At 49.6% G+C, this 13,679-nt stretch overlaps 1 protein-coding gene across 3 annotated transcripts in view; it reads left to right on the top strand.

The window, feature by feature from the left end:
* The first annotated feature begins 59 nt into the window (after positions 1-59).
* Positions 60-13,679, top strand: part of Cacng2 (calcium voltage-gated channel auxiliary subunit gamma 2) — a 118,703-nt gene continuing 105,083 nt past the window's right edge. Inside the window, exons 1-2 of one of the 3 annotated variants that reach the window (XM_055603072.1) lie at positions 60-505; positions 768-913. In XM_055603072.1, the coding sequence (XP_055459047.1) occupies positions 772-913 (142 nt within the window). In that variant the 5' untranslated portion in view covers positions 60-505; positions 768-771. Of the gene's footprint in view, positions 914-13,679 lie in introns of all 3 variants that reach the window. The other 2 variants (XM_055603071.1, XM_055603070.1) reach the window with 2 other exon arrangements.

Here is a 13,679-nt window from a genome sequence, read left to right as displayed (position 1 = left end):
CCGCGCCCGCCAGCCCTGCTGCCGCCGCCGCCGCCGCCGCCACCGCCGCCGCCGCCGCCGCCGGGGCACAACCATGGGAGGCGAGACCCCCGCACCGGTGCAGCTGAGCTCGAGGGCTTGCAGAAGACTGGGCAGTCTCCTCTGAAACGGAGGCGCCCCGAGGACCCCCTCCCTCCCCAAGGAAGAGAACTGGCGAAGCCACGGATTTTCATGGCGCAGGCCGCAGAGCCGCGAACGAAGACCGAAGGTTGCTTCCCGGCTCTCCCAGTCTCTAACTGTCTAGGTCCGGACCATGAGAGATGGTGTTGAGAATTCGGCTATTCCCTGGCGCGCTGTGGAAGCCATCTCCAAATTAGCGATCACATATGGAAACTGGAGACCAGAATTTTAGGAAAAGAGATTAAGGCATCTCACTTTGGGGGGGTGGGGGGTGTCTTTTTATTTATTTTTTTCCCTTTTTTTAAAAAAAATCGCTGCAACTGGAACAGTTTTTTGATCTCAAAAGGCAAGCCTCTCTTCCCGTGTGATCTTTATAATTTACACACTTTTCCGTGAGCTTTCTTATCTCCCTTTTTTTATATCTCTCCATATTCTCTATTCACACATATATCCATTATATTAGTAGTGGAATTACCATTGGCACCCTCACACACACGCTCCTGAGAACCAGAAGTCGGTTGGGTGTTTATATAATGAAGAATTATGGGGCTGTTTGATCGAGGTGTTCAAATGCTTTTAACCACCGTTGGTGCTTTCGCTGCCTTCAGCTTGATGACCATCGCTGTGGGAACCGACTATTGGCTCTACTCCAGAGGGGTTTGCAAGACCAAAAGTGTCAGTGAGAATGAAACCAGCAAAAAGAACGAGGAAGTTATGACCCATTCCGGATTATGGAGAACCTGCTGCCTCGAAGGTATTTGGTTTCCCACCTCCTCCCCCTTCCCACACTGCCCCTCCCCTCCCCATACTCCCCCTTCCCACCCACCTCCAAATAAGCCCCCTCCACATTCCACCATTTTCCCACTTCACTCCCTCCGCCGCCGACGCTGCAGACCAAGGTTGGCTGGGTTAGTTTCAGAGGAAAGAAAATCAATAAGCAAAACCCACACTCTCTACTCTTTGGCCTTCCACCCCGTCCTCCCAAACCTCCTCGTTGGAATGATCTATGATACGGTGAAAACAAGAAATTATAAAGTCAGATTTGCTCTGGATGCTTTGGAGTCCTTAGGGTTTGCCTTTGGGTCCAGCTTTGCCACCTATGAGGAGGGTAAATAGCTCTTCTCCTGCGTGCTGCTCGGCTTTTTGCAATGAAGGACTTGGGAAAGGTTCTTCCTCTTCCCCCTCACTCCTCAAAAGTTACAGGCCCAGCACCATCTGCAAATCTCCTTTTAAAAAAAAAAAAACAAAAACAAAAAACAAAAAAAAAAAATCTGTTGTTTCTAAGAATCCTTGTTTGGTAGATTCTAATTATTTCAGGAGCTCAAGCTATGTTCAAGAGCATTTCGTAATGTCTACAAGCCCCACGTATCGTTCGAGGTGGCTGGCTGTGTGTGTGTGTGTGTGTGTGTGTGTGTGTGTGTGTGTGTGTTAACGTTTATGAAGTCTAAAAATGCATGCGTCTCTCGCAGGAAACAGCCCAAGTTCTAATAAACAGCGGTCACTTGCGGGTTAGGCTGAGCGCTGATTTGCCTCCACGCAGAGTGACATGTCTGTCATCCAGAAGCAAGTCGAGTCAGCACTGTGTGAGCAGGAGGCGAGGGCATGGAGAGGTTGGGGGGGCGGGAAGGCGTGAGGTGGGGGTGTCAGCTGTTGGCCCTGATGCTGCAGAGTCATCAGGGCATTGTGCTGCATGTGCCATGGGCCAAGGGGCTCCCACGGTGTAAAGGCTGGGAGGCTGGGACGTGAGGAAGGGGTGTGCTTCTGGGACACGTTAATAAACACAAGAGGAAGGGGGGAAAACTCTGCAGGTCATACAAGCTGCATTTAGTCACAGACTTTTAATATGAGCGGGCAAATTTGCATAGCTAAATCTGTCTGTGTGCACAAGCCACCTATAGGAGGACAGGCAGAGACACACATATGCCCCTGTGTGGAAAGAGGCTTGTGCATGTTTCACTGATGTGAACCAAACCTGGAGGCCCTCTGAGGCGGCGGCGGGGAGTGAGCACTGCAGAACTGTTTGTTAAGCTCAACGTGGGATTGGTGCTGCAGGGAGTTGGGGCCAGCCGATGGGGGAGAGGGTAAAACTGATGCAGTCCTGGAGGTCTAGCCCGTACCGAGCCCAACACCAGTCTGGGAAGGAGCTCACATCACATGCCCCCTCCCGGTGTTCTTGGTGCAAACGGTTGAGTGATGGCTGGACATGTTTTGAATAGCTAAGTGACTTCATTGAGCGATGGTCTGTTTGACGCATACTGCATTTGGTACCCTTTCTCAGTCCAAGCGCTGCCTTTAACATTCTGCAGAGGTGCTCTCTGCTGAACACTCCGTGCTCCGTCCCCAGCCAGAGAGTCAATATCAGGAAATTAATAGGGACCGTTTTACACACACGCATTCCGCCTCTCTTAAAAAATGAAAAGCCTTTCATAGCGCCAGTCATTTGCAGTGGAAAGGCAGCTTCCATGTAATTAAACATTTATGGCAAGCTTTGATGCTGAAAGAGAAAGAAAGCGAAGTGAATGAGGGTTGCTTTGGGGACATGATCCTGGCAGCTATTTGCATTGCTTGGATTTTTGGTTAGAGGGATAAGAGATCCACAGCCAAGAAAAATTAGAGAAAATTGGTGTCTTTATTTTAGGGCAAATGTAATCAGATATTGGTGACTTGGTATAAATATACTTTTTAAGCCGGGGGTTTATCGACAGATCCTTAATGCCGTGATCTTTTAAACATCTTATAATTTGCGATAGACATGCAGACTCGAGACGGCTTTGAGTCACTTGTACATCAAAAGGCTTAAGCATTTTCATTTAGAAGCCCATCTGTTCCCAGTCTGCAGCTGCCTACCCCCTTTAACTTTCTCACCAGGCTGCACTCTCTTCCTCTTCGATCCGGACTATAAAAGGGTTAGCATTGCAACACCACCCCGCCCCTCCCCTCCCCTCCCGGAGCTGTGGGTTTGGCACTGTCCCCAGCGGCCTCCCCAGGCGCCCAACCCAAGCACTTGCCTCTAGGCAATGAGGGGAGGGCTGGATTAACAGTCCCTTTCCCACGAGTAGTTGAGGCCCAGGCTGGAAGAGCTAGGGAGTTTCAGGGTCCTGTCTGACCTGACTTTTTCATTTTCTAGACCTTCTGTCTGGGGGCTTCACAGACCTCAGACCACTTCACCTTCGCCACTCAGGAAGTGGCTGGGGGATTTTAAGGTGCTGGTTTTCAAACTGAATGCACTTCCCAAAGCTGGGGTTTGGGGTTTCCTGTGAGCTGGCATGCACATCTCTGATGGTGTCATCGACAAGTCTGCGTTTCTGAGGGTTCATTACAGAATCAGCTTCAGTGAGGGCTGGGCCATCGGTAGTTGTTCTTCAGGTCAGGGCCTGGGGTGAGAAAGTAGACTTTCCAGAAAGATCCTCTCATCCCCTTTGGAACTGTGCTCTGTGCCCACACTGGAGACCTGGTGAACAGGTTTCTAATTTTCTCCCTGAGAGGCTGCCGATAACTGCAGCTGAAATCCAGGCCTTGCCTCCTCTCGTCTCTTTTACCCTCTACTTTTCATTAGGATTTTTCTGTGTGTGGTCTCCTGAGATGGTTATTTTCCTTTACTTCACCATGAAAAGAAGAAGTGGGAAATAGCTCCTTGCCTCTGTGCCTGCTTTTGAAATTAATGAATCTGCGGAGGGGAGAGAAGGGACATGGCCACCTGTTAGGGCCACACTCTGGAGAAGGAGAGAGAAAGAGATCAAGGAAATATTCCCCTCCGCAGACAACTGAAAACTCTGTGTGAACTTGAACTGTCTGACAAGTGGGTGTCCTTACGGGGATTCAAGCCTGTGGTGGTAGAGGAGACAGACTGTGTGTGACACTGGCAGGTACAGAGTAGAAGCCTTGAAATTGTTCAGCAAGCTGCCTTAGGAGTCCCGGAGTGGGAAGCTAAACTGGCTCTTTCGGAGAAAAATAAACTTAGTCAAATCTCCAAGAGGGCATGGGAATGGCTTGCTCCAATTACAGCAAGTCCAGACCACCATGGCTTGCCACTTGGAGACTTGACCTCTGCTGTAACCTCGGAGGAAGCATTGTTTCCAGGGACCAGAGACTCACCATGTTGGTGCTCCTGCCTCCCATTTGTCCCCACTCTACTCTCCCCCAGAGAACTTACAGCCCTACCGAGGAAGAGCCAGGGGCTGGTATACAAACCACCCCCACCCCACTTCCAATATTTGTACTCCTTATCTCACCATAAGGAACGACAAAAATATCACTCTCTTTCCAGATTGGTGTCTTCCCCCTGCTACCGAAGCATCAGTAATATCTCCCTTCTGCCTCTGCATGGCCCCTCTGATGGTTATTCTGCACCTTCACGGTCTCCGAATGATGATCACCTCCCCTGTCCCTAGCTGTCTTTTCTAAGTTCAGAACTACATGGTCCTCATCTGGCCTTCAAGGTGGCAGAACATTCCAGGCCGCTCAAAATGCACTCTTGTTTCTACAGACAGAAAGAATAGAGCTTTTGGTTCAAGGGAGGCCACCGCCTTTCTGGACACTCGCCTCTAACGGAGCCCTTCTTGGTGTGTGTGTACACTGGTTCCTAACATTATAATAACATAATAATATTTCTAAGGTAACCCGACTTTCTATAGATCCTGGAGTCTAGGAACTTTGCCCACGAGGAGATGCACAAGAAATACTTATCCACATCTGGATTCAGAGATTCTTAATATGATTGAAGCGAATGCAAACATTATTAGAATGGAGAGAGAGAGATGGTGTGTGTGAGAGAGAGAGAAAGAGAAATCAGAATAATTTGGTTTTTCTTCCTGGAATTCTTTTTAAAAAAAATAATAATGAGTCATGAGTCTATTATAAAGTAGAAGAAGCCAAAGGGCTCCATCACTGAGCTCTACAGTTCCTAAGTGGTCAAAGTGAGGGCAAATTAGTCAAGGGAAGGGGAAGATGGTTTGCATGAACTCTAAGAGAGAGGGAGCAGCGGGGTTTCTTTATTTTCTGTTATCACGACTCAAGTGTCACGTAGCCATCTTTTAGAGCAGGGGCTTCTGGTGCTGGGTATTACTATACCATCCCTAGCCAGCACCCATAGAACCTTCTGATCTTCAGAAAAATGCCCATCCAACTCTTCCAAAGACGCTGGGACATGCCCCACCCCCACCTCCCAGGACCTAGGTCCTGATAGTAGCTTGCCCAAGAGTAGGCCCAGTGTCTTAGCATCGCTCACCTACTAGCCAAGCCTGACTCTGTTCATTGCTCTTCACAGCTGCACCTCCCTCCCAATACTCTTTGCCTTGCTTCCACTTCCAAGGTGAGTGGGAGGAGGGGACCACATACCAGGGTCACATGGCAGAAAGTGGCTGAGCTAGAACTTGTACCCAGGCCCCCGTGACACCTGGAACAATCTTTTCTCCTTTGCTCCATATACTCTGGAGCCCATGGAAAGCTCTGGGCACGGCACCTTGGCTACTATTCCTGCTCAATGCCTTGAATGGGTCCTATTTTGTCTGCATCAGATGGAGCCCCATTGAGTCAGCTTGAGCAGTTAGGAGGGCTGAGCTCTTGACCACTTGACTCTCTAGCAATGTGCCACCCTGCCCCTTTCAGAAGGATATGACTCTTAGCTAAACTGAGGCTGAAGAATTACAGTAACCAGTTTCTAACAGAGGACTCCAGGCCGGACCCATTGGGCACCCCTTTCTCTGGGACTTTTCACTTTGGAGGCGTCCTTGACATGACCATTCCATGGGCTTATGACAAGCTTCAGAAAATACCCGACTGTACATCTTATGTGCATCATGGGAGTTTTCAGAGGAAGCTTGAGGTTAGAAGGGGAAACGTTTGTAAACCCTATGGAACGGGGTTCACTTCAACCTAATGAGCTGTGGCATTTTGGGGTCACCAAGGGCCCCTCTAAGCCTCAGTTGACTTTCCTGTAAAAGCAGGAAGTATCATAACCCCATTGCAAGGGTGGTTGGGGGTTAGAGCTTAAATGACTCCATGGGGTAAGGAAAGGAAGAACATTCCATCTGTGAGGACAGCTGTTCCCCTTGTCTCCAACCATGCTGTTTGAATTTTCAACCAAAAATTCCTATTCCCTCCTAAACCCCTTCCTGTAGCCATTTTGTTTGTTTGTTTGTTTTTACTATGTACTTACTGCTGTCCAGACCATGGTATCAGGGGTTTTTTTTTCTTTCTATAACCTTATCTCTCCTGCTACTAGGGCAGGAGCTCCATGAGAGGAGAGTTTTTTTTTTTCCTGCTCATAGCTATACCCACAGTGATAGTAACAGTGCAGAAGGTCAACCTACATTGTTGAATGAATAAATAATCATCACCAGCTACAAAGGGAGGGGAATTTAGACTTAGAGGCCCCCTTCATATCCCTCAGAGTCTCTGAGTGAGCGGTGACACTCCAAAATAAATAATGAATGTAAGACAGCAGAGTGAGTGAAGGAGAGGGGGAAAGAGAGACAGAGGGCTGCCAGGAAAGGGACAGTGATGACCAGCAGTGATGGAAGTGGGACTTGGGATGGAAACAAGGGCCTGAGGAGGGGGTGCTGGGTGCAGGCGCCCTTTAAAAACACTGGCCCCAAACTTCCCCATCTCCACCATCTACAGAGGCTGTCTCTGAGCATTTGGAGAAAGCTGCTGTGTCAGGGAGAAGGAGAAAATGTCTACCCAGGCTGCTAAGAAGTTTTCAGTTTTATCAGAATATCAGGACGTGGTGTGGTGGTTTACACCAATGAGCCTAGAACTCGGGAGGCTGAGGCAGAAGGATTGTCACAAGTTTGAAACAAGCCTGGGCTACAGAGTGAGTTTTAGGATGACCTCAACCACAATGTGAGACACTGTCTCTTAAAAATATCTATATCTATATCTATATCTATATCTATATCTATAGATAGATAGATAGATAGATAGATAGATAGATAGATAGATAGATATTTTACATTTAGAACACCAATGGCTCTTCTTAGTCTTAAATATTTTGGGGGGCAAACCCCATATTCAAATGAAGTTTGCATTTTAAATGCCCAGGCTATTGCTCCACAGGCATACGTAGGGCAATCCTTACAGTGGTTCAGCCTTTGATGGGCCTCGATAAATTTCAAGTGCAAGGCCAGGGATCTAGGGAGCTCATGGGAAGCAGTGTCATTCAAAGTCACTGACCTCAGGGTCCTTAGAGCCTAAATTCAACAACTCTGGCATGTGTGTGTGGGGAGACTAAGCCTGGATTAGCGCCACTAAGCAGTGGCACTCAGGGCTGAGTTTAGGAGACTTGGAACTCTGTATGACTGGTAGGGTCCACGGTGTTTCTAAAATTAGACTCTGGGAGCTGGAGACATAGCTCAGTAAAGTGCTTGCCATGAAAGCAAGCCTCTAGTCCCACATTTAAAAAAGGAAAAAAAAACTGGGTGTGGGCCAGAGAGATGACTCAGTTGGTAAAATGCTTATCATACAAGCATGAAGACCCGAGTTCAAATCCCCAGAGCCCATGAAAAGCTGGATGCAGCAGCATATGTCTGTAATCCCAAGGATCCTACAGTGATGTTAAAAATGGATACAGGGGGATCCCCGGAAGCTCCTAGGCCAGCCAGACTGCATCGAACGATGAGAGATCCTGCCTCAAACAAGGTGGAAGTCAAAGACTGACACACTGAGGATGTCCTCTGGCTCCCAAACCTGCACCATGGCATGCACACACCACAGTCACACTCATGTGGACACACACACACATATATACACAAAGTCAGGTACGGTGGTAAGTTCTTAGAATCCCAACACAAGTGGTATAGAAATGGGTGTATCCTGTGAGTTCACTGGCCAGCCAGTCTAGCCACTTAACAAGCTCTGGGCCAATGAGAGACCCTGCCTCAAAATCCTAGTTGGATGGCACCTGAAGAACAACACCCAAACTTGACCACCACCACCCCCGCTGTCCACATACATGTGTATATACATGAACACATCCATACATACAAATATACAGAGAGAGAGGAAAAAATAAACCCACTCTAATTTCTGTGACATTGGCCCTTACAGTATGCGCCTTGGAGTCAGAGAAAGATAGCTACCTCCCTGGTCGAGAGAATGGTAGGCAGTGTCCTGTGACCCCCCCAAGGGCTCTCTGCAGACACTAACTAGTTCCCAGACCCTGACTCAAAGCAACATGAGGCCAAGGAATGTGTTCTGACCAGTTTCCTGGCAAGAAAGGGGGAGTGGGGCGCTCCCAGCAGCTGTCCTCCGTGCCACCTTGGCCAGGTTCTGCTGAGCCTCTGGGACAGAGCTGACAGGATGGATCTCTACCCCGGAAGAGTTCCGTCTGGTAGAGAAGATCCGCCAGTGAACAGATGATAACGGTGTTACGTATAAACAAACACTCGGGGATTCTGGGAGCATGGAGATGGAGCAGAGAGCTCCTGGGAGAAAGTGAGTTTTGAAAACTGAGTGAGCAGCTAGAGAGAAGGGGGCAGAGGTCATTCCCAAAACACAGGTCCCAGAGAGGAAATGCTGGTAATCTGGTATGACTGGAAGGCAGGTGGAGACAAAGACAGGGAAGCACAGAGATGTGAGTCCAAGGGGCAGAAGCGGGTCACAGAGCAGACTAGAGCTAGACTAGAGCGTGAGCAAGGAGGGAGCCGCTGACCAGATCACATGTTTCTGGTCCCTGAAGCCTGTGGTTCTAACGGGTCTAACGGGGGGCTTTGATAACTGATCGACTGGCTCGAAGGTGGTTACAGCAGCAAAGTAAAGGGGTGAGGAGAGGGGAAGCATAGCATACAGTGCGGATACTTCCGGCCAGACTTTCCCACTTTCCTAGAAGACAGGTTGGTTCCGTTCCTTTCCCATTGCTGTCATGGAACACCGTGACCAAGAGCAACTTAGGAAGAAGAGAGTTGTTGGGGGTTCCAGGGGGATAGACATGGCATCGCAGGAAGGTGGCTCACCACATTGTGTCCACATACAGGAAGCAGCAAGAGTGAGCAGGAAGTGAGGTGAGGCTGTAACTATTCAAAGCTGATCCCCCCATCCGCCCCTCCATGTACTTCCTCCAGCAAGGCTGCACCTCCAAAGGGTGTCGTAACCACCCCAAACAGTGCCAGCTGAGGACCAAGTGAGCCCATGGGGGACATTTCACATTCAAACCACCACAGATGTTAAACACAGACAGGGGCTGCCTCTCCCCAGAGTCAGGCCCATTGCCTAGCCGAGAGCCCATGCTTAGGGCATAAAAGGCTCAACCGCTCCCTCAAGAAGCTGAGTGTAAAAGAGGAGGCCCGCCAGTGACCAATGTTGAGAACATAACAAGGAATATATACGTATGGGGAATTCTAGGAGCACGGAAATGATGCAGGGGGCTGCCCTCCTGTTTGAAAACCCTGCTAGGTTTTCAAAGCAACCTTTCAGCCGGTCTTTCCTTCCAGGCTTCAGAAATGCACATTGTCCAAAAGCACAAGGTCAGGAGCAGTGTTTCCCTTGCACCCTCATGTTGGTTTGGGATGCCTTGTAACTGCCACTTTGCTGCATAGCTCAGAGAGGGTGATAAGTCACAGCCTCGGGGTGCCGGACAGCTTGCCAATACCTAGCAGAGGTGTTGGCTTAGCAGCCTGCAGGTACATCCAAGGAGCCTCCAGCCTTTCCCTCATCCACACTCTACCTGCCCTCCCTGAACCTCCATGACCTTGGGTTAGGCTTCCAGTTGCTAACAAGGTGCTCAGGCTTCCGAACAAGTTCCCAGGAGCAGGTTGCTGTGGCCTTGTTCCTTCGAGAGCTGACCCTTCAGTTTGTGTCCCCCTTACACTGTTAGTACCCAGTGCCAGCTTCTCCCTGGCCTTGCCCCTACCCAGAAAAGCTCTGTGGGGGTGGGGGGGGAAGGGCTGTGGCCACCTCAGACTTTCTCTAGCCCAGTTCTGCTCCACCATTCACTTTGTTCATTTTCTCTGCGTAGTCACTTACTCTCTGCAGCTTCCCTTCCCAAGTTTGGTCTCACCTTCATCTCAGATAAAGAACAAACCTTATCCTCTGCCACATCCAGGTAATATGGAGCATAGAGACAATGATGATGTTGATGATGATGATAGCCATTTTGTGCGCACGCATGTGCTTGCGCATACGGCTGCCACTATTACAGAATAATAATCATTGCGTATAGCAGTGGGTAAGCTGTTCCTCGGGCCTCATCAACCTTTCCTGGTGAGAGTCTCTCACTGGCATGAAGCTTGTGAATTAGGCTGGGCTAGCTGGCCAGACAGGCTCAGGGACCTTCTCTTTCAAGCACTTCCCAGGAGTTAACACACAGTCAGGCCTTTAATGAGGGTTCCGAGGATAAAACTCAGGGTAGCACACAGTCAGGCCCTTAATGTGGTTTCTGAGAATCAAACTCAGGACAGCAAATAGTCAGGCCTTTAATGCAGGTTCTGAGAAACTCAGGTCCACGTGCTTACACAGTAAGCTTTTTACTGGAACCTTCTCCCCACCCCCAACCATTAACATTCCTCGAGTGCCTCTTTTCTGCTCAGAATTGTTACCGATGTTTCCCAGAGGTTGGCACTCATTTCCACTTCCCAGCTCTGAAGAGATGAACCACTACCCCATCACCCCCATTGTGAGAAATTCAAGAAGGTTAAGAACTTGCTGAGGTCACACAGGGCCAGTACTGGGATTCCAAGCCATGCCCATCTGACCTCACTGGGTTCACAATTTTTCCTGGACCCTGCCCTCTTCCCAAGTCTAAGGACATTTCTTTGAGACATTCGGGGCACTGGTGCCCGTACTCTTATTCGTAGTGACATTTTCAGAAATCTGAGGCTTAGCTTAGGTTAGCATCCCTTACCCAGGGCATTGTGGGGGAAGCTGGAGTAACCACGTCATCAGCTGCTGCTCAATGCAAGGCCATCCTTCTTGTGACTGGGGATAGAGTAAAAACTCCTGGTGTCTTGTCTTCTGCTGAAGGCTACTTCCCAGCCACATTCTTTGTCTTCAGGACTCAGGTTGCCATCTCCTTCATCTTCCACATGACCCAGCCTTGGCCAGCTGGGCTCTGTGCCCCAACTTCCCTTCCCATCCATGCCTCACACAATACCTGCCATCTGTAGTTTTGTTTCCAGCGTGTTTTGTTTGATTTCCGGAGCAGAGTCTCAGGGAACCAGAGCTAGCCTCAAACTCTCTGTGTAGCTGAGGTTGGCTCCTGGTCCTCATGTCTCTGCCTCCTGCATGACAGGCTGGCAAGTGGATTAGTTACTTGTCTTATTGCCCGCAAAATACCTGAGACACAGGGCTGGCGATATGACCTGGTGGTTAAGAGCACTTGCTGCTGCTGCCAAAGAGGACCCTCATTTGGTTCCAAGTACCCATGCCAGGCAGCTCCCACTGCCTCTAAACACCAGTTCCATGGAATCTGACGCCCTCTTCTGGCCTCCAGTGGCACCTGCACTCGCCAGCTGCTCACACCACATCTGTAGTCAGGAGGCAAAGAGAAGTGAATGCTGCTGCTCAGCTCCTTTGCATCCTGTCAGAGGCCCCAGTCTACGGGACGATGCCATCTACGTTTAGGGTGGATCTTCCAACCTGACCCTAATCTAGATAATCCCTCATGGGTGTGGCTAGTCACTCATGGGAGTGGCTAACCACTGATAGGCATAGCCAGAGGCTTGTCTCCCATGTGATTCAAGATCCTGTCAAGTTGGCAGTGAGCACTAATCATGGCAGCAAGCATACACCTCAGGCCTGCTATATCTGGCACAGCTGTTTCCCTTTCTTTGCCCACCCCTAGGCCATGGGCCTCTCACCCATTTACAAAAGGACTTTCTAAGTTATCATTATGTCCTAGGACAAGGTGTTAGTGAATGGCAGTGTGAAGGGACCACCAGGGCTTAGACAGTTGCTGGGAGACTGGATGTAGGTGGGGAGGGTGGGAGAGGTGAGTAAGAGGGGTGAGGTTAGACAGAGGCCCCATCCCAAGCGACATGCTTGTTTAGTCCTGTTTGGGTTACACCTAGAGGAATGAAAGGACAAAGGAATAGGGTTAAAAACAAAAAAACAAACAAACAACAAAAACCCACCAGCAGGTCATATTTTGCATTGAAGACTTAGACTTAGACAAGACTTTCATCTTGGATTTTCCCAGATCCATCACCACCAAAGCTCAAATTCTGTTCCAGCAAGACCTGGTGTTCCCATCAGCTCTGGTTTCCAACAGACTGGGTTCAAATCCAACCTTGTGTGCTTAGCAGCCACGCAGCTTTGGGCAAGGAATCGAATCTCGCTACGTCCGTTCCTCCCACAGACAGCAAGGAGAAATGATAGCACCTACTTTCTGAGTGGACTGTGACCCTGCCTACCCTTAGCCCAGCGAGGGCACTAAGTAACATAGAATCAGCACCCCACCCACCAGGCACAAGACACCTCCACAACCAGCAGTGTGCTTGACAACTGTCAACCTAGCACTGGGAATGAAGATGTGTTAGAGATAGTGCGAGGCCCTCACAGGTGCTACAAATTGCCAACTATCCCGTGAATATCCATGGTGTTGGCTTCCCTTGGGGAAAAAGATTTTTGTCACCCCGGGCTTCCTGTCTGCCTGATAACAGTGAGACCCAAGCAACAGATGTCTCTGGTGAGGCAGGTGTGGGCCCTGCCCCCAAGTCCCCGTCGTCCAGACTGGCTACTTTGATCATCAGTGCCCCTTCCGTGGGCTCTGTGAGTGTCTGTGTTTGCAGACTCCACAGTGCAGGCCCAGACCCATCCTTTGATGGCTAGAAACACAGTTACGCACCAGGCAGGCAAAATGGAGCAGTACCAAAGGCAGAAGGAAGGTAGCCACGTGATCACACTTGTAAGCAACCTCACAAAGAGGATGCTTCTCTCTTAGCTGCACCAGTGGGAGCCAGGCACATGCCTGATTCTGCCACCCACTTCCTGCAAGCTGACATTTCCCTGAGAATCATATGCCTGTGCCACACCTCCATGGCTGTGTTTTCAAAGAGCAGCACTCTCTACCCTGGACCACAGGTCAGAAAGTGCTTTCTTGCTGAGCTTACACCCCAAGGTGAGCTTCATTCATAACTAAATACCAGGGAGACAGGTGTTGTGTCTTACTCCTGCATGGAGGCAGGGTGAAGGGAAGGACTTCTGGAGGATCAAAGGGCACTACGTTTTCCAATTTGTCTCTCTCAAGACCTTCTAGACCAGAGGGAACTTTTAAGAGTCCCCTAGGTAGGAAAAAGGATCAATCAACAGTCTCCCAGAAAGAGAGTATTACAGGGAATTTGGGGCCAGCAAGATGTCTCAGAAGGTCAAGTGTTTGCTGCGCTCACATCAGAGCTGAGTTCAGATCCCCAGTTTCCACGTGAAAGCCAGGTGTGACGGTGCCTGGGTATAAGCCTAGCACATGGGTGGAAACAGGCGGATCCTGGGGAGCTTGCTGGCCGGCCAGTCTACCCAGACAGGTTCAGTGAGAGCTCTGTGCAAAAAGAAAGAAAGAAAGAAAGAAAGAAAGAAAGAAAGAAAGAAAGAAA

Source organism: Psammomys obesus, unplaced genomic scaffold (assembly GCF_907164565.1).
Source record: "Psammomys obesus unplaced genomic scaffold, mPsaObe1.curated_primary_1811, whole genome shotgun sequence".
In the NCBI taxonomy this organism is placed as follows: Eukaryota; Metazoa; Chordata; class Mammalia; order Rodentia; family Muridae; genus Psammomys; species Psammomys obesus.
This window is presented reverse-complemented; position numbering and strand designations above follow the sequence as displayed.